This window comes from Cynocephalus volans, chromosome 15, assembly GCF_027409185.1.
Source record: "Cynocephalus volans isolate mCynVol1 chromosome 15, mCynVol1.pri, whole genome shotgun sequence".
In the NCBI taxonomy this organism is placed as follows: Eukaryota; Metazoa; Chordata; class Mammalia; order Dermoptera; family Cynocephalidae; genus Cynocephalus; species Cynocephalus volans.
Genome location: NC_084474.1, coordinates 66,050,571 through 66,076,120, shown reverse-complemented (window position 1 = coordinate 66,076,120; position 25,550 = coordinate 66,050,571). Strand labels below are relative to the sequence as shown.

Below are 25,550 nucleotides of genomic sequence, written 5' to 3'. Positions count from 1 at the left end.
ATGGCGGTTGTGGCTACTGCTGTGGCATCAAGCCATGTTTGTAGTGTCTGTGGCTGTGACAGTGGCTGTGATGGGCCACCTACATGGAAGTGGTGTTTTCGGCATGCTCCTTGCCTGCTTCCTGGCAGGGGATGCTGCCCTCAGCTCCTGCCTAGGACACCAGGCATGCTCTCAAGATCTTTGTATTTTTAAACCAGGAATCTAATATCAAAATATTAAGAACTCCCTCAGAGAATCTCTACCTATTCATTCTTCAGTTAATTCTCCCTTTCTTAATTGATAGCTTACATGATGAATAAAAAACAGTATTTAGTTTAATCTTTGGTGTAACTTAACCAGTAGCATTGTAATAATGTCATTGTCTTTTTTTTTTTTTTTTTTTCATTCCAGATGTCCTGTTCACTAGTTCCACTATGAATTAAATAGGCTTTTGGGGGCTAGTCAGGTAACCTAATCACTATTTATTCCTACAAAGAAAATGCTGTCCAAATTGAAAGTTGCTATCTTTTGAATGAACATTTAGAACCTTTTTTATTTGGGGATTTCTATTCTGTAGTTCTGGGAAATTTATAAAAAAGTAGAAACGTATATTATTATCATCATCATCCAAAGTACTTCAATATTTGTTTATATATAAAGATACTGACCAAAGTAAATTAAATAGATGTTTTTTGTAGATATTTGTTTTCCAAGGACAAAAAGTTGATACTGATAATTAAGAGCTATATTAAGGAAGCAAAATGAACAAAGATTAAAATATAGTCATTTCTGCTAAACACTTTACATTTTACAAAATCCCACATTAAAACACTAGGGCTTATGAAAAAAAAGCAGTGTTGACACAGATCACTCACAGCTGCATAACTTTGTAAGTATTGCACAAACAGGTAAAGTATTAATGCAGGTACTAGCACAAATATCCTTGATGTTTGCATATAGAATCAGTCCATACTCTGTAGCCATACATGCTTGAGTTCAAGCTTCCCTCTTAAAGGCATTTGCTTGTAAAGGAGAACAATTTAGTCAAAACTAAAAGCATAATTCAGACATATTCTTCTTTTTTATTTTTATTTTTTATTTCTATTTTTTTTTAAAGATGACCGGTAAGGGGATCTTAACCATTGACTTAGTGTTGTCAGCACCACACTCTCCCAAGTGAGCCATGGGTCAGCCCAGACATATTCTTCATTAATTAAGGTGTTTGTTTTACTTTCATAGTGGAATGATGTCTTCACATCTCCATCTGTACTTGCAGCTTCCCAAGATAACTAAATATATTAGAAAGCCAAGCAATTCTTTAACCCAGTAAAGCAACCACTTCTTGTAATAAAGGATGCTATTTCTATGAGGTTTCTATATATTTTTTTCTTAAACTGTGAAAACTCCTACCTCTAGTTATTTCAAATTGTTAGCATATTGGGAATAAAATCTTAAAGAGTTTTCATTATACTGACAAGATTTCTCTATTTGCCAATTACATATAAATTAGTTCTTATTAAAGACTTAACCATATCATAGCTAAAATAATTATGTATAAGCAATATAAAAGGCATGGATAGAATGAGTGGAGGTAATCGGAGGTCGGGTTTGATGTATCATAAATTGGGAGTATAGTCAAAATCTGGAAAGATGAGGTTCAAACCAGCAAAACCATATAAACTTTTTGGTTTAAAACAGAAGATTTATTTCCTAAAGTAAAGTTTTATATGTATCCCAACCTCCATTCTTATCCTGGCTTTTACCCATGTCATAATTTCTCAATCTTTCTACAGCATGATGGTGCCCAGCACATGTTAAATAAACAATCAGTGGGAGCTGGCTGGTTTGCTCAGATGGTTGAAGTGCAGTGTTACAACACCAAGGTCTAGAGTCCAGATCCCTATACTGGCCAACCCCCCCCCCCCCAAAAAAAAGAAAAATACAGTCACTGCCCTTTTCCCCCACTTGGTCTGAACACCCTTAGTAGCCACCTCAAGACAGCATTCCAGGCACTTCTGCAAACCAACCGGGTTTGGCATGTTGTACAATGTTATTTATTGATAGTTTACTATAATCTAAGCAGTGTGTTTAATCCTTGCAACACCTTATGTGCTAGGTAGTGTTTTAATCCTCTTTTTCAAGTGAGAAAATGGAGACTAAAGTTTTATCAAATTGGTTGAAATAATAAGCTACCTCAAAGCTTTTAAAAAGGTATAATATGAATCGGATAACAGTAGTATAAATATAATAAATTTTTAAAAATGAAATTACAGTTGATGGTAAGTGCTAGAGCTGAAGTGTTATGGTGATTGGGAAGTCATATATAAGGCACTGAGATTAAAAATAGAGGACTCAGAGGAAGCCAGTTGGAAGATTTGGGCAGATGTGTAGGAAATAAAACAGACATTGATTCCCTAAGAGGTGGCAAAGGCAGACTCAATTTCTGACTTCGAAATATCCAGTTTTAGCTGCTGTGAAGCCTGGATTTAGTTTTTTTCTGTCCTTGAAAATCCTTGAGATTGCCTATGGTATTTATTTATTTATTTATTTTTAATCATTATACAATGTAGTTGATTTTCGTGGCCCTTTACCAATTTCTTACTTCTCCCCTCCTTCTCCCCCTTTTCCACCCCCATCAACATCATATCTGTTCTCTTAACAAGTTCAAATAATTATTGTGATTGTTGTCTTTTTTTCCTGTTTATTTGTTTATTTATCTATGTATTTTTATTAGCTCCCACATATAAGTGAGAACATGTGATATTTCTCTTTTTATGCTTGGCTTATTTCACTTAACATAATTTTCTCTAAGTTCATCCATTTTGCTGCAAATGGCAGTATTTCATTCTGTTTTAAAGCAGAGTTGTATTCCATTGTGTAGATATACCACATTTTCCTTATCCAGTTGTCCAATGATCGGCATTTAGGATGATTCCAGCTCTTGACTATGGTAAATAGAGCTGCAATAAATGTGGGAGTGCAGATATCCCATTTGACATGATGATTTCCATTCCTTTATACACCCAGCAGTGGGATAGCTGTGTCATATGGCAGTTCTGTCTGAAGTTGTTTGAGGAAGCTCTATACCATTTTTCATGATAGCTATACCATTTTACAGTCCCACCAACAGTGTAGGATGCCTATGGTATTCTTAAAGTAAATTTCTTTTTAACTTAAGTAACTGTTCCTTCAGCCAAATGATGCCTAAGACAATATTCAGAATAGAGGATAAAGAGAAGGATTTGAGAAACAGTTCTGATCATGTTGAATTTGAGGTCATTTGACTATGCAGTCTCTGCATTAGAGATTTTAAACCCATAATCTATAAATCATCGTTGAAATTGTTGGAGTGGATGAGATCGTCCATTGAGAATGAGAAGAGCAGAGGCTTGGGAATGAACCTCGAACACCAACATATCAGGGGCTTGCTGAAGAAGGAGGATCTAGTGCTAGAGAATTAGCACAGAACAGTCAGAGTTAGGAGGAGAACCAGAAGAGGTAATGTCAGCAAAGTCAGGGTAGAAAAGAAAGTCAGTGTCAAGTGCTTTAGTCATGGGGGACTGAAGGTCCATTGGATTTGGCAGTGAAGTCAGTGATGGCCTTTGCCTGCTAGCATAGTTTCTGTGGAGATAAAGTAGGAATTGGAAGTCTGACTTCAGTGGGTCAAAGAGAAAATACAAAGTAAGAAAATGAAAAGTGTATTGACTCATCATGATGAGCTATCAGAAATAATAGAAATATATCACAGTATGAGGAGAAAAGGTGCATGACTGAGGGCTGAAATAAACCTTGGCAACTCCTTCAATTCAAATAGCAACTCTTAGGCTGGGCAGTTAGCTCAGTTGTTTACAGCATGGTGCTGACAACACCAAGGTCAAGGGTTCAGGTCCCTGTACCAGCCAGCCAGCCCCTGCATCCCCCCGAAAAAGATGACAAATAGCAATTCCTTATTTTAACATATGAGGAAAGTAAGACCCAAAAAGTTTTAGTAGTTTACACTATGGCAAAGCCAGTAAGTGGCAGATAGAACAGACAGCATCCAGGTCTTCTGATTTCACATCTTCCTTTATATACAAGGGCACTTCAAAAAGTCTATGGGAAAATGAAATTAAAAGATAAAAATTAAAAAATGTAAAATTTATATCTCAACGGAAGCTCCATCAAGTTCAGTATACTTTCATAAGTGATGGTACTAGCCATTTAGTCTATCCCTAAAGAATTGAGGTCTTGGGGATTTAATTATGTCAATGCAGTCTTTTTTTACATTATTAAAAGAGAAATGGATGCCCTTTAAGGAATTTTTAAGATGAGGAAACAAAAAGAAGTCAGGAGGAGCCAAATCAGGACTGTAAGATGGATACCTGATGATTTCCCATCAAAACTCTGGCAAAATTGCCCTTGTTTGATGAGAGGAAAGAACAGGAGCACTGATGTGGTAGAAAAGGACTCCCTGCTGAAGCTTTCCCGGGAGTTTTTCTGCTAAAGCTTCAGTTAACTTTCTCCACTCATAATCAGATGTTATCATTCCAGGCCCTCCAGAAAGTCCACAAGCAAAATGCCTTTAGCATCCCAAAAAACTGCTGCCATGACCTTTGCTCTTGATCACTCTGCTTTTGTTTTGACTGGACCACTTCTGCCTCTCGATAGCTATTGCTTTGATTGTGCTTTGTCTTCAGGATTCTGTTGGTAAAGCCACGTTTCATCTCCTGTTGCAGTTCCTCAAAGAAATGCTTCAGGGTCTTGATCCCACTTGTTTAAAATTTCCATTGAATGCTTTGCTCTTGTCTGCAGCTAATATGGGCGCAACAGTTTTGGCTCCCATTGAGCAGAAACTTTGCTCAACTGTAATTTTTCAGTCAGAATTGTGTGAGCTGAACCAGTTGAGATGTCTATGGTGTTAGCTATTGTTTCTGGTTTTTTGTTGGTCCTCTTCAGTTAGGGCACAAACAATACTAATTTTTTCCTTGCAAATTGATGTGGATTTTCCTCTGCAGGCTTCATCTTGAACATCGTCTTGTCCCTTTTAAAATGAGTTATCCACTTGTAAACTGCTGATTTCTTTGGAGCCTTGTCCCCATAAGCTTTCTGTAAAGCATCGGTGATGTCATCATTCGTCCATCCAGTTTCACCATAAATTTAATGTTTGTTCTTGCTTCAGATTTAGCACAATTCATGCTACTCTAATAGGGGCTCTTTTCAAAGATGTCTTGTCCTTCTTAGTGCCTAAAATGAGATCCTGTTAAGAGATGTTATAACAAGTTAGTATGAGTTTATTTTGGTGCAAAAAAAAAAAAAAAAAGTTGCAATCCATGCATACATAGGTTTTTCAAAATACGCATTTTTTGTGAACTTTTTAAAGACCCATCATATGGGCAAACTTCTAACCCCAAAGGGAGGGGAAAAATTTGTTAATGGTTTCTTTTGGCATTTGAATTTATCCTTAGCTATTAAAAGGGAATTAGTTGTGATTGTGCTAGAGTGTATTTATCTACTTGCCCAATATGTTGTATATGCAAAAATGTGTTGATAAAAAGCCACTGGCTGGATCTGGAACAAAATGTAAAATTCATTCATATTGTAAATGTGCAAAACTACATCAATGTGTGTATTTATAACAAATTCAGGGAGAAACTTTATGATACTGTAGTTTTTGGTTGGGGGAATCTTTAATATTTTAAAATAGTGTTATAAAAGTATGTGTTGAATTAGAAATGTTAAGTACTGAATCTTAAAATAGCTTATTTATGGGAGGTATGTTTTATCTTTGAGCAGTTATGTGAAAATAAAATATTTACAGCATGTATTTTTGAGTATCATACCAGAATATAACTTTAGTTTTTGGTATAAGAGCACCACCTATGGGTTTCTCATGTATTTGGAAATTTTTTCTTAAAATCTAATAAAACAAAAGCCTAATAAAATTCTTTCTAATTTTCCCCTATAATTAGTCAATTCATTTATTAAAGCTTAGCAGATTTCTACTTTGTCATAAATTACTTTTACCTCGTTTTCAGCCATATCTCACTGTTGTTAAATCAACTAATAAGTAATTGAGTAATTATTTGTCCGTATTATACTTCTAAGTTAAATGGAATTTAACTCAAAATTGTATTATTCTCTTTAATGTAGATGAGTCTTTTAATGAAAATGAACAATTTTCTGTATTTTGGGTAAGGGGTGTAGTGATTGTTCTTGCCTGTTTATTTGTATCTTCATGAACTTAAGAATTCCTTCAGTGTACTACTCCAGAATGATTTGGTAAGAGATAATAAAAAAGAATGTCTTATAAATGAATAATGTCTTATTAAATTATTGTGATGATAACTCAGAGCAAAGTGGAAGCAAAACTCTGGCACGTTTTTATTAATGAGCTTTCAAAATAGAATTACATTTGGATAAATTTAGTCTTTTTATAAAACACCATTAAAATCAAAATTTTTTTTGGTCAGGAAATTTACTCTTAATGAAACAGGAATAGCAAAAAAATTTTTAAGATTTGACTGTGCCTGGGCAATGGGATGAATGCCAAACCTCTGATGTATTATATCTGTGTGTTCTGTGCCATGAATCTCCATTCTTCTGAAAGTGACTTGAAACAAGATTCCTTTGGCAATATAGTCTATTTCCTGGAAAAACCCATTTTAGGCACAAACTTTTTTTTTTTAAGTAAAATATACTTTTAGAGCATTGATTACATGTTTTCTTCAAGGAATGGGTGGGCTATCATGTAGACAAAGGACTGACTTTAAGCAATATAGCTTGCTTTATTTTATTCTTTCGGTTTTTGGGTGTTTTTTTTTTTTTTCTTTTGGCAAGTGGCCAGTGCAGGGATTGAACCCTGAACCTTGGTGTTATTACCAACACATTCTAACCAACTGAGCTAGGACAGCCCAACTTGCTTTATTTTAATCATTTTGGATAAAGTTCTTTAAATTATATAGTATACTTGCTAGTATCCTTAACCGAAATTGAATAGATGATGACCTTTGTTACCAAAAAAAAAAAAAGTAATTTTTCCAAATTCCAATTGTAATGGGGATATTTGGTTATCTACAAATTAGGTTACCTGATTTTTAAACTAAGAGCAGAACTCAAAAACATAGGCGTTCAGGCCATAGGTTGTACCAGGCACTTTGCTCATACTGATTCATTTATTCACTCAACAACTCTTTTGGATAGGTATGAATATTAATTAATTTGTTAATTATTATGATATAATACAAGTCTTACCTTTTGGAAGACAAACAATTATGTAAATATTCTGAGTTCCTATGTTTTTAGAGTTCAGTATTAGTATTTATTTCTAAAGATTGCCACATCACTTGTGATAACTGTCATTGTACCCCTAGTACCAGTGAATTTTGGGTAGTTTATAATAAAGAAATCAAATTTAAAAGATGAGTTTTGAAAAAAGATGGTTGGATGGAGTGATCTCCAGGGTTAAAGCTAGCGATCCTAACTCTTGAGTTGTTATTTAGTCCAATTTGGAAACTTGCTTGCAGGCCTAAGACATGTACTTAATTAGGATAAGGTACTTTGTCTAAAAAGGAGGAAATTAAAATGTCTCATTAGAATAACAGATGCTTTTTAAGGTTGATAATACCACATCTTATTGTATATGATTTGATGTTTAAAGTTTTTTGGGTTTTTTTAATAATAAACACTGATTTACTTAATGGTGTGTTTTAAAGTATAATAATTAGCTAAGATTGCTTTGGCTATCTTCCAGCTTGTGGAGAGACTCCAGAACAAATTCAAGCACCAAGTGGTGTAATCACGAGCCCAGGCTGGCCTTCTGAATATCCTGACAAAATCAACTGTAGCTGGTTCATAAGGGCACACCCAGGGGAAATCATTACTATAAGGTAATTCTGATACCTTTATGTATTATTATTATATATAATATTTTATTACAAAATATAAATTCAATTCCCAAATATCATTACTTAACATGCAGTAATATAAAAGGAAGATTGTTTAGATATAGTAAAGTATGGCTGTATCATTTTAGAATAATGGCACATCTAGCTTATGTTTTGAATATTTTCTAATGGTGGTAATGTATTTGCAGTGAGCCATCTATATTCTTCTAAGCTAATTTTTAATGAAAAATACACATTTTCAACATAGCTTATTAGGATCAAGAGTAATCTTTTGCAGTGGGATAAACAAAACTTAGCAATTCACTTGGAGATCTAGGTAGAGTCTTCTACCTAAATCAGTTAAAACATGATTGTAGGTGCATGTCTGTGTGTACGTATATATGTATAAAACTTGAAAGAAGCTACTAATAGATAAATATTTTATCTAGAAAAATCTTTCTTTTTTTATGACTTTGAAACAAAAAGGACATTTGTTAAGTAAACAGAGTGAAAGGCATTCCTAGGGAGAATAACCATAAGTTTGATTCTAAGAATAAATATGATATAAATAAGGAGGTTAAGATTAATTTTAAAAATATTTACTGAATATTTGCAGAGAAAAACAGTGTGGGAAAAAGATACTAAGGAGCAAATACTGAGTAGAACTAGATATTGCTTGCTCAAGGAAATTACATCAAGGTTATTAGAGAAAAAATCTACCTAAAAGGGTAAAAAAAAAAAAAAAAAACTTTGTACCTGAAGAAAGAACTGCACTTGGAACAGAAACACAAATAAGAATGCCATTCACATCATAGAGATGGTGTTCTGCTACAGCACAAAGGCACCTTTGACATCCTTTCATGTGCAATAGTTTTATGGGTAGGAATTATGAAATTTTAGAATTTGGATAGACTTTGCAGATCATAGACTCATACCTTCATTTTACATTTTTTTAAAAAGCCTGGTAAATTTAGCATACTTTCTCATAGTTTTCTGTCTTTCATTTTTATATTTATTAACCAATGAGAGAACCAGTCTCTTGAGAAACAGAACTGTCATCCATTCCCTTTTTTCTGTGGAAATCATAAACAGGGGTCATATAGGAGGGTACTTTAAAAGGTTCATGGAAAGATTCTTACTATATTTTAATTCTATTTTTCCATGAAATTTTTGAAGTACCCTCATAGTTTATTTTCCTTTTAGTCCCTTCTGCCCCAGGTTACATCTTCTGGAACCCTGGAGCTTGGTGCATATAAAAGCTGTTTTCACTCCTCTGAAAAGTGTGATTATCTTGTCTGATTGATTAGTAGTATGTACCATTAAGGCTATCTTTCTGCTATAGTACCAGTGATGGAATCTGAACAATATGCCTATTTTCTGTTACTTGTAATATGACTAAGTATAAATGTGTTTACAAAGTAACATTTTTACCAAATATTGGATTTTTTCACCGTAGAACTAGAATTTATAGAGATTTTTATCTTTTAACCTAAAAATTAAACTTGCAGCTTACCAGCTCAGTTATGTAAAACTTGGAAATTCTTGCCAGCACAGAAGAGATTACATAGAATACTACCATCTGGTTTAGATCATGTGTTGGATCCTTGAGATTTCACAAAGTTAGATACACCAGAGACAAAGCACAATACTGAAATGCAGAATAAAATTAGAGGTGAGCCCTACATCCGAAGAGGGATTTTCTAAATTCTGGAAGAAGTTAATGAATTTGGATTTGCACAGATCAAGTGATTTTAGTAACTATCATAGTTCTTTACTGAAGTCATAATCCTGGTAACACCAAAACTTTAAAAAGACGATATGCATATATATGTACACAAAGACAGAAGAGTTTCACGTTATTATTTATGTAAAATCTTAAATAGATGATTCAAAAGAATCATGTGCCATAGTCTAATGCAGCTCATTTAGACATACAAATGAGTCAGTATGAGGAAGTTTTAAATTAGTTTACCATATTAATAGGTCAGAAGAAAAAGGGTATGATTATCTAGGATAAATAGATGCTTTAAAGTATTTTGGTAGAAAGAAAATCAGATTCACTCTGGAATTTAAAACAAAATTAAAATTCTTAGTAAAACAGAATTAGAAACATGGTTTTAAAAAATCTATATAGAAGAGGGAAACTGAAATTACAGAGAATAAACAAACGACACTAAGAGCTCTCTGTGTAAAACTGGCTGAAGATGGTGATATAAAGGCATTTCTCTCCTTTGGAACCCACCAAAATCAACAAAGGCCACCTTATCCATAGGAGATAGGATTGCATCCTAGCACCTCGCTTGAATCCAAGGACTAGGATCAGGCTATTTTGTTCAGGAAAGAGGCTGAAAAAAAGCTTCCACTAACCACTTCCTGAACTTATATGGGGGCTGAGAGCTTAGAGAGGTGAGAGGACATACTCTGACAGATATATAAGTGTGCCACCTACTGACTCTATGAGAGGATCTGTAATACTCTGAACCACTATTTAAGACTGCTTCTGGAATGGAAACCCAGGTTGGGGAACATAGAGGTAAAAAAGGTTACCAAAAAACCTTCCACAAAATAAGCCTGCAACCCAAAATTTCAGAATGTTTGAAAAACTTTAATACTAAGAAGACAGCCCACAAAATCAAGTTGGAACACAAATTTACACCAGACATTTTAAGTTGTATTATGCAAGAGATTCTTTCTTATCCTTTTTTGTGCCATGGACACTTGGTAGTCTGGTGAAAAATGAATTCTCTTTCAGGATAATGTTTGTAAATTCATAAAATAAAATGCATAGCATTACAAAGGAGGCCAATTATATTAAAGCACAGCTATCAGATATTTTTAAATATTTATAATATAGTAATATATGCTTATTTATTAATACAGTAACAAGATCAAGTGATTGTTCTAATAACTCCTGTAATTTCGAAGTAGTAACTCTGATTTCTAATAGTGACAGAGTAGCAGGTACTGTAAGTACTGCCATGGCTTGTAGTTAATGTTTTAAATGAAAGAAATCCTAAATTTCAGTTAGAGGTTAGTGAAAATAAAGTCATAAATTTTTTCCACCTAACTTGAGAGAATAGAAATACAATACCCTCACTTGGCCTTTATTAGAAAAAAAAGTGTTTTAGTATTTGAATTAAAATATCTAAAGGTAACTACTAAAAAAAAAAATAGAAATAACCATCTGATGCATCTCATAGAAGAAAAGAAACTTTAAAAATATATATATTAATTCAAAAAATAAGGAAAGGAGGAAAATGTGAATTCCCCAAATAGGAAAGCTATAAAAACACACAAATAGACTCAAACCGTTAAAAGGTAGATTATTCCATTGGGTTTATTGGTTGGTTTGTATAATCCCACTATAGAGGGCTTATAAGAACATACCTAAAACAAAACTAATACAGAAATTCTAAAAAAGGACGGATAAAGATTAACCTCAGAGATACTAATCAAGAGAAGCTAGTGTAGGAGGATTAACATCAGATATATTTGAGTTTAAGGCACAAAATACTAGTAACAAATGGGATAATCTACTAGGAAGATACAATAGTAGTGAATTTTGTGTGCCTAAAAACATAGCCTAAAATATATGCAAAGCAAAATGTGGAGAGTTACCAAGCAAGTTTGACTAATTCACAATTAGGGTGGAAGATTTTTAACACAACTTTAATGTTTATATCTATTTCGACAGGCAATACACATTCTTTTAAGATATGTGGAACATTTATAGAAAATTGTTAAGTCACAAAGGAATTCTTTAATACATTTTAAAGACTCTATGTCATTCAGATTGTGTTTTCTTAGCACAATGCAATTAAAATAAAGGGAAAAAAATAACAAAACCTATACATTTGGAAACATATTCCCAAATAACTCCTGCATTAAAGAAGAAATTGCAGTGGGAGTAGGTATTAAAAAAAAATAGTGAAAGTATTACGTATTAAAATTGCTGGAACACATGGAAAAAGTACTTAGAGAATACTGCAGCTTTTAATGCATGGATTTATAAATGAGTAAGATGGAAAATAAATAAGGCTCAACATTTAACTCAAGTTTAGAAGAATAAGAGGGTAAATTTTAAGTTAGGAAAAAAAGATCAGGAAAATAAATAATAAGATTCAATAAAACAAAGATTGGCTTTCTAAAAAAGTGCGGAAAATAGACAAAACACAAGGCAAGACAAAAAAAAGAAAAGATACAAATAAATAAAAATGTGAAAATTATTTATAATTGTAGATATAATAAAGATTGTAAAAGTCATAATAGCATATTACTTTTATGTTAATTCTTTCATGCAATTAGAGGAAATGGATTATTTTGTAGAAAATGTAAATTACCAAAATTGATTCAAGAAGAATTATAAAACTGATGAAATCAATAGCCATTATAGAAATAGAATCAACATTCAAAATAAAACTCCAGACTTAGATAGTTTTATAGGCAAGTTTAACCAGATGAACAGAAAAGGAATTTTCATAACCTGATAAAAGATGTCTGTTAAAAAATTTTAAAAAACAAACAGTGTCAAAGTTAATTCCAGCACCAAAGACGAAGACAAGAATGCACCTTCCACTCTGTGCCAGAACCCCTAGTCATTGCAATAATGCAAGATAGAAATTAGTGGTGTGAAATTGGGAAGGAAAAAACAGAACTTTACTAACAAAGCAAATTTAAAGACCATAGATATGAAAAATCTTTAAATTATATGAAAGTACTGTGTACAGCTTTGTAGTAATAAATTTCACTGTCCAGATTAAATAATAATTTCTAAGAAAATTTTAATTATCAAAACTGACTGGGAAAAGTTTAAGAAATGCTGATTAAACAACAACAACAAAAAAAAAAGCATGAAAAAATTGAAATCTCTACTCTGTATTCTGAAGAGGCACAGGGCACAGGTATGTTAGCAGTGCTTTTACAATTTAAACTATATGGAAAACTAAAAAAAAAAAAAAAATCCTGAAAACTAATTCTACTTATAAATGCATTTAAAAAATGCTAAATATTAGCAAACCAATTCTAATAGGGTATATACATGAACAGATATTTGTTGATGATTTCTTGTTCTAGACAAGGTCCCTGCATTTGTGAATCTTAAACATTTTAGTGGACTAAAAGTAGATTGAGAGATTATCTTGCTTCAGTGGAACTGGCCCTCCCATAAACAATTATTAACTTTGGATAAAATTTTAAAAACTACTTCAAAGCTCTAGAGAGTAATCAGATGCTGGCAGAAACTGGAGGGTATTCCACTCTTGAGAGAAGGAACCACACTGGGTGTAAAATGCTGATTTCCTGCCAGCTGCCTGAAGATTCTCGCCAGTACGTGCAGCATGGAGTGACTGGAACTCAAGTAGATCGTCAGGGTCTTGAAAGCTTGAGGTGTCAGAATGGAGTTGAGGCTACTAGAGTGACTGGAAACTGAAAAAGCAGATCCTGGAAAGGAGAGAGCCACAAACCTCTCAAATCCTTTGCTGACTCATGAACTATGCATGCTTAAAGGAGACCCCAAGAACAACTGGAAGGCTGAAAAAGCTGTGCAAGGATTTCAGCTACTGAGCACCACAGAGGAGGCAGTGTTTGGAGTTTGAATCCCATTCATCACAGGGGAGACAGTTTGGAGTTTGAAACTTGCTGACTTAGAGGGGCTTCCTAAACACCTTGGGATTGTTATTGGAACCCTGTAACTGTCATACTTCTCAAGTTTACATCTGTATGCACAACTACTGAGGTTATCTCTGGCTGACCTCTTCTAGAAGAAGTGTACAGTTTTCTGTTTCTACTTTGCCCTTCGTTTAAACTAAGTGGGTTTAAACAAACCCAATCTAACAAAGAGTAAAATCAAACCTCCGTAAGTTCAGGGTAATCAGATAGTATTTTAACTGTGTGGTAGAACAAAAATTAGTATATTCTATATTCTAGATAAATGTAAGAAGACAAAGAAAGATCTTGACCCCCACTTGAGAACACACAAAAACTAATTCAAGATAAATCCTAGGTATAGATGTAAAAACTAAAACTCTAAAATATAAGAAAAAAATTGCTGAATTATCTTTGGGATCTTAGGGTAGGCACAGGTATCCACTAAAAGCGCTAAAACATAAAGGGAAAAATAATAAATTAGACTTCATCAAAACAAAAATTAAAAACTTCTTCACATTAAGATTCCATTATGAAAATGAAAAGGCAAACTTTAAAGACTGGAAGAAAAGACTAGTAATATACATATCTAATAAAGGGCCTGAATCCAGAATATAAAAATAATTTTTATAACTCAAAAAGACAACCCAGTTTTTAAAAAATGGGCAGAAGAATAGACACTTCGCAGAAGATATGAGTGGCCCATAAGCATATGAAAAGATGTTCAACATAATTAGTCTCAAGGGAAGTGCACTAAAAACCACATAAGAGAGCCCATTTCACACTTATCAATGACTAAAATGAAAAAGACCGACCACACCAACTGCTGGAGAGAATATGGGTGTGGGTAGATGTACACATGCCTTGCATAACAGCCATTCCCCCAACTAAGTCCATGTTTATAATATATAAAAAGTTCTTAAGTAAATAAGAAAAAGAATTAATGAATGAAGACTATAAAAAGGTAATTCACAGGAAAATAAATAAAAGTAGCCAATAAACATAGGAAAAGATATTTCAGTATCAGCACATATGGAAGTGTAAAATAGAACAACGATAAATCTTTTGTTCACCTAATTGGCAATACATTTTTTAAACATAGAATACCTCATTTTGCGAGAGGTGTGGGTTATAGGGGAGTTTGATACATACTTGGTGGAACTGTAAATTAGTATGAATATTTTATGTCAGTGTCTGTTAAATTTAAAAATGGATCATCTTATAACACAGGAATATTACTTCTAGAAAACTGTGTCCTAGAAAAATTCTTGCTCGTGTGTATGAGAGAGAGAGATACATGTATAAGGATTCTTTAAATCATCATTCATGATAGTGAAAAACTGGAAACAGTCAAATTGTTTATCAGCTTTTGTTACACCTATACAGAATATTTAAAGAGGAAATATCCTGGTATAATAATCCTTAGCTATTTCATTATTACTTAGTTTAAGGCAGAGGCAAGAGGATAAAGTCAGATCACTTCTTGATGAGACCTGTTCAGATATAGGAAAATTATATTTTGGTTTCTCTTTTTTCATAAGCAGTTACTAATTTTGTATGTGCTTTTATTCATTTGATTTTTTTTGTCCTTTAATTATACCCATATTTTATGAACTACAATATATTTAGATCTAAAGTGATTTACGTAAAAAGTATCCCCAAACTTAGGGACTTTTCACTGAAAATGTTTTTGTGTTTGTTAACTTTTAATTTTTTTTAATTTTATTCAGATTTTGTGCTATTTGTTCTCCTGAAAATATATGCTACAAACTTTTCATTAAGCAAGCAGATGTACTAGTCTAATGTAAGAGAAGGCTGACTTTCTCTATGTGTATTTCAGTTCATCAAATTATGAAGTAGTTTTTCTGGTTCAAACACAGAACAATTTAGGATATTTTGAATTTGAAGTGGTCTTTCCTAAATAAACACACATGGAGAAGAAAAAGAAAAAGGTGCCAACTATCACCTGTTTTTTTAGCATTATTTTGGAATCTGGTATTACTTATGAAGAAGGAATGTGAAGGTTCTGGAACCTGGAAAAGAGATACAAGTATTAGGAACACAGAAGCGGTATTATTATTTGCTGATGATAAGGTCATAGGCCTGGAAAATTCAGGAGAACCAGTGAATGTATGGAGGCTTCTAATAATGTCCTCAGTTACATTGTCTTATTATGAATTTTTTTTCCAAAATTACTTTATTAATAGTCTTTCATAACTTTTCTGTGTGTGTATAGTTTTCAGGATTTTGATATTCAAGGGTCCAGAAGATGCAGTTTGGACTGGTTAATGATAGAAACATACAAGAATATTGAAAGTTACAGAGCTTGTGGTTCCACAATTTCACCTCCATATATCTCTTCACAAGATCATGTCTGGATCAGGTTTCATTAGGACGACAGCATCTCTAGAAAGGGTTTCAGACTGGCATATTTTCAGCTGGGTTTTTAAGTAATAAGAAAAATATTGAACCAAATTTTATGGTTTTAACTGCTCAGTCACTTTGAAGCTAATTTCGAAACAATGTCCATTAATTATGACTAGGCCCTCAAGGCAGCTGAGATGAAGGATTAGATGCTAAAATCAGGTAGTCTGGGGCTGGGTTTCCAAAGGATGTTTTGTATAATCCTAATAAAATGATTAATTTCAAAAAAAAATAAACGTCTTTTTAAACATCTTGAATGCATTTATTTTTAAAATGCATTTTTTTATTTTGCAAGTAGTTTTTTCCTTCAAGTGCTTACCCATATCCTGAAAGTTATATAGAATATATTTTATGTGAATTATTATTATTTTTATACCTTCAAAGATAAAATATAACCAGTTTCATCTTCATAGTTCATAGTCTCAGAAAAAGAAAAGTCATCTTTTGCTTTTCTTAAACTGTATCCAAAAAAAGGTGACCAGATTATACAGAAATGAATAATCCAGAGCATTAGTTATGTATATTTTTTTGCCAAAACTTATTTTGCATCTTTTGAGATTACATAGTCTCCTTTAGCAAACATATGCTACTTTTTATCTTTTTTCTTAAAAACATAGTCTTTGTAATATTTATTTAGCTATTCACCGACAAATAAGTCACCTATTTACCGATAAATAAGTTGTTGGTGAAAAGTAAGTACTGGCCCAAAATTGTCAATTTGGGTACTGCAGAAATCTAATGTTATTTGGTTGCCTTTCCCTACCTTATTATTGTTATATATTTAGTATGGTATACAAAGGTAATTAGAATTCTGTAAGCACCTCAATTTTTTTCTCCCCTTACTTTTATTTTGATGAGTAAATTTATACCTTTAGCTCAGATTCATACAGTATTTTGTAGTCATGTTAATAGAAATTATAAATTGGAAATACTGTTTTATGATTACATGAAACATTATAAACAGTATAAAGTTGATCTTATGACAGTCTTGGCAAAAGTTTGAGTCTAAATAATGGGCTTGCAAAATACACTATCATGTATATAGCAAAATAGTGTGTGCATTTGTGTGTGTGTGTATATATATATTTATTATACATATGTATATAGAGAGATAAGAACTACAGAACAATATAAAAAATTATTTGATCAGGTGATTGTTGTGGATAAATTTTTCTTCATTAAAAAATGTCTATCATTGTTTTAATGGTGTTTATGAAGGAAGTTATTTAAAATTCTTAGGCAATATGTCTTATTGGCTTGTGTATCTTACACCATTTTATTAAATGTTCTGCAGTAAATTAGCTATCTGCAAAAACAGAATTGGTCCCTTCTCCCTTTAGATCAAAATACAAAGATCTTTATGGAACAAGTAATCAGCATTCGATAAACTGAATTATTGAGTAATTGATGTGCCAGTACTACTTTGTCATTAGAACTTAACCCCTTTTTTAAAATAAGATTTTTTTAACCCCTATCACTTGGGCCTAATCGTTTATTATGAAAATACCACTTGCTGTTATATATCTTTTGAGGAGTATGTTTTTTCTGCTTCCTTCTCCATCTCTCTCCTACCCACATCCTCCCAGGGAAACCTGAGGAACCAAACTGTGCTTGTGATCAGTTTCGTTGTGGTAATGGAAAGTGTATACCAGAAGCTTGGAAATGCAATAATATGGATGAATGTGGAGATAGTTCCGATGAAGAGATCTGTGCCAAAGAAGTGAATCCTCCAACAGCTGCTGCTTTTCAGCCCTGTACTTACATCCAGTTCCAGTGTCTATCCCGTTTCACCAAAGTTTACGCTTGCCTCCCTGAATCCTTAAAATGTGATGGGAACATTGAGTGCCTCAACCTAGATGAGATAGACTGTGATGTGCCAACTTGTGGGCAATGGTTAAAATATTTTTATGGTACTTTCAATTCTCCCAATTATCCAGACTTTTATCCTCCTGGAAGCAATTGCACTTGGTTAATAGACACTGGTGATCATCGTAAAGTCATTTTGCGCTTCACTGACTTTAAACATGATGATTCTGGTTATGATGACTATGTCAAAATATATGATGGATTAGAGGAAAATCCACACAAGCTTTTGCATGTGTTAACAACTGCTTTTGATTGTCATGTTCCTCTTACAGTTGTTTCTTCTTCTGGACAGATAAGGGTACATTTTTGTGCTGATAAAGTGAACGCTGCAAGGGGATTTAATGCTACTTACCAGCTAGATGGCTTCTGTTTGCCATGGGAAATACCCTGCGGAGGTAACTGGGGGTGTTATACTGAGCAGCAGCGTTGTGATGGATATTGGCATTGGCCAAATGGAAGGGATGAAATCAATTGTACCATGTGCCAAAAGGAAGAATTTCCATGTTCCCGAAATGGTGTGTGTTATCCTCGTTCTGATCGCTGCAACTATCAGAATCATTGCTCAAATGGATCAGATGAAAAAAACTGCTTTTTTTGCCAGCCAGGAAATTTTCATTGTAAAAATAATCGTTGTGTGTTGGCAAGCTGGGTATGTGATTCGCAGGATGACCGTGGTGACGGGAGCGATGAGGAGAACTGCCCAGTAATTGTGCCTACCAGAGTCATAACTGCAGCTGTCACAGGGAGCCTTATTTGTGGCTTGTTACTCGTCATTGCACTGGGATGTACTTGTAAGCTTTATTCTCTGAGAATGTTTGAAAGAAGGTCAGTATCAAAACAAAACGATAGTGGTTTTGCTCTCTACAGTAAAAATATGGCCCAAATATTTTAAACAACTACTTTAATGATTAGCAATATACTTTTATTTTATTAGTTTATAAATGGATAAATATTGTTTATGATTTATAAGATTAGTGTGAAAAGCCCAAGACTCAAAAGGCTAAACACTTTACAAACTAATAAATGCTTAGTAATGAAGTGAGAAAGGCCAATTTACCAGCTTCTGTTCTCAGATTAATCTCTTTTATCAGAATTTTGTAAGCTGCAACTCTCAGTTGTAGTTTTTTACCCTGTTTTTATAAATACAAGGATACTTCAAAAAGTTTATGGAAAATAGAATTAACAGATAATACTTCCAAAAAAAAAAGATTATACAAATCTTTCCATGAACTTTTTGAAGTGCCCTCATATTAATTAAACAATTCCAGATATTTGAGAACTGTGCTCAAAGCACTATACAGGTGAATAGAAAAGTGAATAATAGCACAAGCAGTTTACAGTTATGAGGAAAGAATTGGTTCATAGAGTAAGAAGACAGGAGTATAAGTTCTGTAAGAACTGTAAAACTAACTGGTATAAAAGTCAAAAGTACCTTATCTAATGGGAGGATGTGGAAAGGCTTTAATCGGTGAGGTGCCAATGAAATGTATGAGTAGAATGTAGATAGGAAAAAGGTGTTGTAGTTAAAAAGAAAAAGAAAAAGGAAAATAGAAGTAGGAATGCCCATCAGTGCTTAGAGTGAGCACATGTTCAACTTATCTTGAAGACACTTATGAAGGACTAATAGGAGATAAGACTGCGGCACAAGGCTAATGTCATGCTGTAGACTTCAGTAAGAGCCACACTTCAGAGTTCTTAGTTCATTGAGAAACAGTTAACTATTAAAGAACGACTTTTAGAGACAGTATTTTTCGGCATCTTGCAGGATAACTTGGACCTGGGGGAAGTTAATGTCAGGTCCCCAGAAGGCTCTTGTGGAGACAATGACCTTCACCCCCAGGTTAGTTACAAATAGTACATTTAACAAAGAACTTTACCTACCAGACAGCTAAGATAGTAGATGGCACACAGATGCACAGTATAATAATTGCTGCATCTTTTCTTTTAGCAAGTAAAAATGGCCAGAAAACTTAAAACATTGCAACAAAAGAGCACAATGAAGAGTCAGAGGTCCTGAGTTCAAGCACCAACTATCCTAAAAAGTTTTGGTGATTCATTTCACTTTCTTATCTGAAAAATAAGTGCATTGGATTTAATGAATAAAGCATCTTCTGAGAATTTTCAAATATTGTCACCTAAAGTCTGCCCCCCACCCAATGGCATATTCTTTGGGCATTAAAAATCTAGTATTTTTATTTCTTTTTTGAACTTTTAAAGGGATTTCCAATTTATTAAAACTTAGTGATCTAGGGTTCTACTAGTGTAAAGCCCCATGAAGACAGGCAGACTGCTTCTTTGTATTCCCAGTGTAGGGTTATCCCTACATATATTCAGTAAATGTTGGTTGAATGACTAACCTTTAAAAATGATCAACTATACTCATATTCAGATTGTTTTAATTACTACGAGTTGAAAATTATTGTTTTGCCTTGCCCTTTTTAAACTATTTTTTGTTCCCATCTGTTCTTGAAGGTCTTTTGAAACACAGTTGTCAAGAGTGGAAGCAGAATTGTTAAGAAGAGAAGCCCCTCCCTCTTATGGACAATTGATCGCTCAGGGTTTAATACCACCAGTTGAAGATTTTCCTGTTTGTTCACCTAATCAGGTATATTGTAATTTATGATTTCTATTTCAGTACCTCTTAAAATGAAATCTATGCCTGTACGTAAGGTAAGACAAGGACCCTTGACTGTCAGCCTTTTTCCAGTCAGGTCAAAGATTAAATATATGGAAGATTTGAAATTATATATTTTTTCATTATATTTTAACAAATACTACAAATTACAGGAATATATTTTTCATTCTTCCAATTTGGTTGTGAGATTCTTAAGCATTTAACTGTTTAGGATAATTCAGTGCATTAAAATTCAAAAGCAAGTTTGGCAAATTATTTTCTACTTGAACTGATCATTTAGAAGATTTAAGAATGAATGCTAAAATTAATATTCTAGTAATATATTAAGCTAGATTAACCAGGCAGAAGTAAAAGTAATCAAAATGAAATTAACATTTCCACCTCATATGAGGAAAAATTTACTCAAGCTGGATTTTATATTATTTAAGAATATATACCATTTTCTTTATATAGTAACTCATTCTTTATTAATGGTTTTGAATTCTTTAAATTTCTCAGCAATTTAAAAATATTTTTTTCAGTGCTTTAATGTGTGCTCAGGTTCATTTCAGGCATAAGAGTTTATACATTTAAATTGTAGGTTCATTTAAGAAACATTTATAAAAATTTTCTTCATTATTAGGATTAAGAAAAATTGTAAATATTGTTTTCCAGTGATTTAATTCATTTCTTTTTTGGTAAAAAGACATTTCTGACTACAGTCTGTCACTTTACTTGGGTCTTTTAGGAAATCTTTGGCGAGAGTTTGTAGTTTTAAAACATTTCTCCTGATGTAATTTGCTAAGTAAATAATTTAGAAGTTCCATTGGTTGGAAGTTTGTGTGCAAAATAGGGAAAACCTAAATTGTAGCTTCTTTATATTGTTGGCCCTGTTATGGGGAAAGTTTCTCTTTAAGTAGGCTTTCAGACCATAGCTAATTCCATTCACCTGCTCCATCATCTGCTACCCACCACCTCTAATCACTAAGTGAGAAGGAGCACAGGCCAAACAAGACTGCCTTCACTCCTTACACCAATTGCAACCATCCTCCAGTTTGATAATTCACTAGGATTCACAGAATTTACTGAAAGCTGTTTACTCATGGTTATGGTTTATTACAGGGAAAGGTTACAGACTAAAATCAGCCAAGGGAAGAAATACACAGACAGAGTTCAGGTTCAAACACAGACCTTCTGGTGGTACTTTCCACATAGAGAGAGGAGAGCATTACACAGCTGTGTGACAATATGCACAAAATATTACCAACCAGGGAAGCTCACCTTAGTCTGTGTCCACACTTTTCATTGGGGCTCCATCACACTTATGGCTAATCTCATTCTCTAACCCCTCCAGAGACTGCCTGATACTACATGACCCAAAGCCCCCACCCTTCATCACATTGTTGGTGTGACTTAGAGCTTCCATCCTAAATCACAGAGTTACTCTCTGGCTGGCCCAAGGCCCCCAAACAAAGACATTTCTATCAGTCATGACATTCCAAGGGCTTAGAGATCATATCCCCAGAAACCAAGGACAAAGCCTTTGGGTAAGTTTAAATTCTTTTCTGTACACTACCCCGTTCTCTAAGGTTATAATTAAATGTTGTGTGAGAATTCTACTTCAACAGTGTTTAAAAATAAAATGTGTTTATGAATAGTAAGCTAGATTTTATTCATTAATGAGAGTAAACTCTCAAGTTTGAAACTTTCTGTAACAAATTATTAAATTTCCATAGGAGTTTTTAAAAAGAAAAAATAATCTTGTAATTTACTATCTCACTCAAAATAAAAATGCTCCCTGAGTAAACTGTAGAAGTATATAAAAATTATTTCCAAAACATTCTTAAAGTCTCCTCAGAGAATCTAATATTAGATTGGCAATCATTTAATTAAACAGACTTTTTAACTAAGTAGAGAGCTTCACCTCACTATGATAAACTATAACGTTAAAGTTGGCATTAAAGCATGCCGAAGGCATCATTGACCTTGCAGGGTGATAGCTGTATAACATGGATGGATATCTGAAGAGACTTTTGTTCATTGCTGGATATAACACAGTGCTCACAAAGAACCTTACAACTTAAATGCTGAGTACCAAATCTATGGAGAAGTTCATTAGGGATGTGAATGAGTTGTTTTGTTTTGTTGTATTGTTTTTCTAAATTTAGATACCTCTTAACAGTGAAAAATATTACTTGTTTGCATAACAAATCCATGGGTGCTGGTACCCAAATTTCTTATTGACACTCTATGTTTTATTAAAGCTAGACTATGAAATATTCCTATGATAATAGCTTCTTAGCTTTCCATGAATTATGTTCCCAGCACTGTGGAAAGGCCTATATGGAAACCACAAATAATTGCAATACCAGTCCCAGAGATGGAAAACATAAGCTTCACATCTTCCATTTCCTATTCACTTCTTTTTTCTGTGAGAGTAAAGGCACGAGGCATGAGTTTTAGCAGAGGGAAACTACCATTGTTTGGAAATACTCTATTTTAAATACACTAAATGCCAGGTTGATAAAAGCTGTTTCAAGTTTGAATACTTCTTTTTAGAACTACTAGATGGAGCTTAAAGACTACTTTATGTAAATGCTATACATTTTGAAAAACAATCTGTAGACTAGTTCATCTAGAAAAAAGATATATTTTTAAGGTTATTTTCCATATGAACTACTTAAAAATAACCAGTTTTCAAAGAATAATGATGGTATTTTATATTTAATACTAAACTGTGGAAAGTAAAACATGTTTAGGGTTCAGATCCCCTTACCAACCAGTGGTCAAAAAAAAAAAAATCTTTAAAGGTTGAGAATAAATCCAGATGTCTGCATACCATTGTGTAGTGCTATAAACAACTAAATTTTTTTAGCTTTTTTGTTTTTGTTATTATCTGTGCTGTATTACAAATATATTAATTTCTTTATTTGTCACAATATAATTAAATCTTTAGTATCCATTCATTCAGCAAATCTTTGAGAACCAATTTTCACGTTTTGGAAAGTTTCAGCCTTATAAATTGTTTTAGTCCATTTTGTGTTGCTATAACAGAAATACCTGAGACTGGGTAATTTATAAAGAAAAGAGGTTTATTTGGCTTATAATTCTGGGACAGGTGCGTTTGGCATGAGCCTCAGGCTGCTTCTACTCATGGCGGAAATTGGCAGGCAGCTGGCGGGTACAAGCAGATCACAAGGCAAGAGGAAGCAAGAGAGAGGAAATGAGAGAGAGAGAAGGTGCCAGGGTCTTTTTAAGCAACGAGCTCTCATGGGAGCTAATAGAGCGAGAACTCACTCATTAATTCCCTCTCCCCCACAGAGAGCATTAATCCATTCATTAATCCATTCACTGATTGAGTCATGGGGGGATCCACCCCCATGACTCAATCAGTTTCCAACACTGCCACATTGGAGATCAAATTTCCATGTGCGTTTTGGAGGGGACAACACATCCAAACTCCATCATAAATCAAGTCTAATTTGTTCTATGTTTTTTTAAAAAAAACCAAATAAAGACCTGCTTTTCATATTCCTAAAGTCACTTAGTGAATTATGGTGGAGATTTTTCTACCTTCCTAGTTGTAGAAGTATCAAACAATTTTATTTTCTATCTTTGATATGCTTTTAGGACTGGATTACTGTGTGAGGTTTTTAAACAAAATAACATAATTGACATCAAATATTACTTTAAAGTTGCCTATATAAAACGAAGTATCAAGAAAATCTTAAACAGGTCTGGCTAGTTAGGTCAGTTGGTTACATCATGGTGCTGATAACACTGAGGTCAAGGGTTTGGATTTCCATACCAACCAGTTGCCCCTCCCCCCCAAAAAAATCTTAAGCATGGTGAGCAGTGATTCAAGTTATAGATTAAATTCTATAGTGGGATGAACCTGTATAGGTGAGATAACTTAATATGTCTTCCATAGACCCTGATAACAACGAGTACTAGAATTTTTAGCCACAACACATTCTTAAGAGAAGGGTTTCTTCCATCTTAATACCTTGCTGTTATCTCTTTTCTCATTATTGAAGCCTTCTGTTTTGGAAAATCTGATGCTAGCTGTACGATCTCAACTTGGATTTACCTCAATCAGACTTCCTGTGCAGGCAGATCCAGCAACATTTGACATTGTATTTTGAATTTTGCAAGATCACGTCATTCGGGGTCATTGGCTTTGGTCTCAGCAGATGGAGATGAGGTTGTCCCTAGTCAGAGTACCAGCAGAGAATCTGAAAGAAGTCATACTCACAGAAGTTTGTTTTCCATGGAGGCTGATGATACAGACACAGAAAATGAGAGAAGAGATGAGGCAGGAGCATCTGGTGGCATTGCAGCTCCTTTGCCCCAAAATCCCTCCCACAACAGCAGTAGAAGCAGCAATAGGAGCATGTGGAAGTTCCTCAACTCAGACTACTCGAGGTGGTCATGTGGATAATGGAAGGGAGGTGACAAGTGTGGAACCCCCAAGTGTGAGTCCAGCAAGTCACCAGCTTACAAGCATGCTAAGTCGTGTGACTCAAGGGCTGCGTTGGGTATGTTTTACATTAGGGTGATCAAGCTCCATAAATCAGAACCAGAGTCCTTTGAGACAACTTGATAATGGGGTAAACGGAAGAGAAGATGATGATGTTGAAATGCTAATTCCAGTTGCTGACGGAGCTTCAGACTTTGATGTGAATGACTGCTCCAGACCTCTTCTTGATCTTGCCTCAGATCAAGGACAAGGGTTTAGACAGCAATATAGTGCAACAAACCCTGGAGTAAGGCCAAGTAATCGAGATGGCCCCTGTGAACGCTGTGGAATTGTCCACACTGCCCAGATACCACACACTTGCTTAGAAGCAACAATGAAAAATGAAACGAGTGATGATGAGGCTTTGTTACTTTGTTAGGTACGAATCACATAAGGGAGATCGTATACAGGTTGGAGCAATATCCATTCATTTTTTTGTAACTTTACAATTAAACTAGTTTTAGTTTAAAAAGTAAAAAGATACAGGATGATTTCTTATTATAGGTTAGCCTGCATGGTTAAATTAAACAACTTGTAACTCTATGAACTTAGAGTTTACTATTTTAGCAGCTAAAAATGCATTATATATTCATATTGTTCAATAATGTTCTTTCATTTGTTACTAATTGTTTTTATCCTGGTA

General features: G+C 33.8%; 1 protein-coding gene across 1 annotated transcript; it reads left to right on the top strand.

The window, feature by feature from the left end:
• LOC134363704 (low-density lipoprotein receptor-related protein 12-like) lies at positions 1-25,301 on the top strand. Its single transcript, XM_063079269.1, is given in 8 exon segments — positions 1-67; positions 7,709-7,844; positions 15,721-15,926; positions 17,495-18,599; positions 20,247-20,379; positions 24,426-24,495; positions 24,498-24,738; positions 24,740-25,301. Coding segments are annotated over 8 exon segments (2,505 nt in total). The 3' UTR covers positions 25,287-25,301.
• The last annotated feature ends 249 nt before the right edge of the window (positions 25,302-25,550 follow it).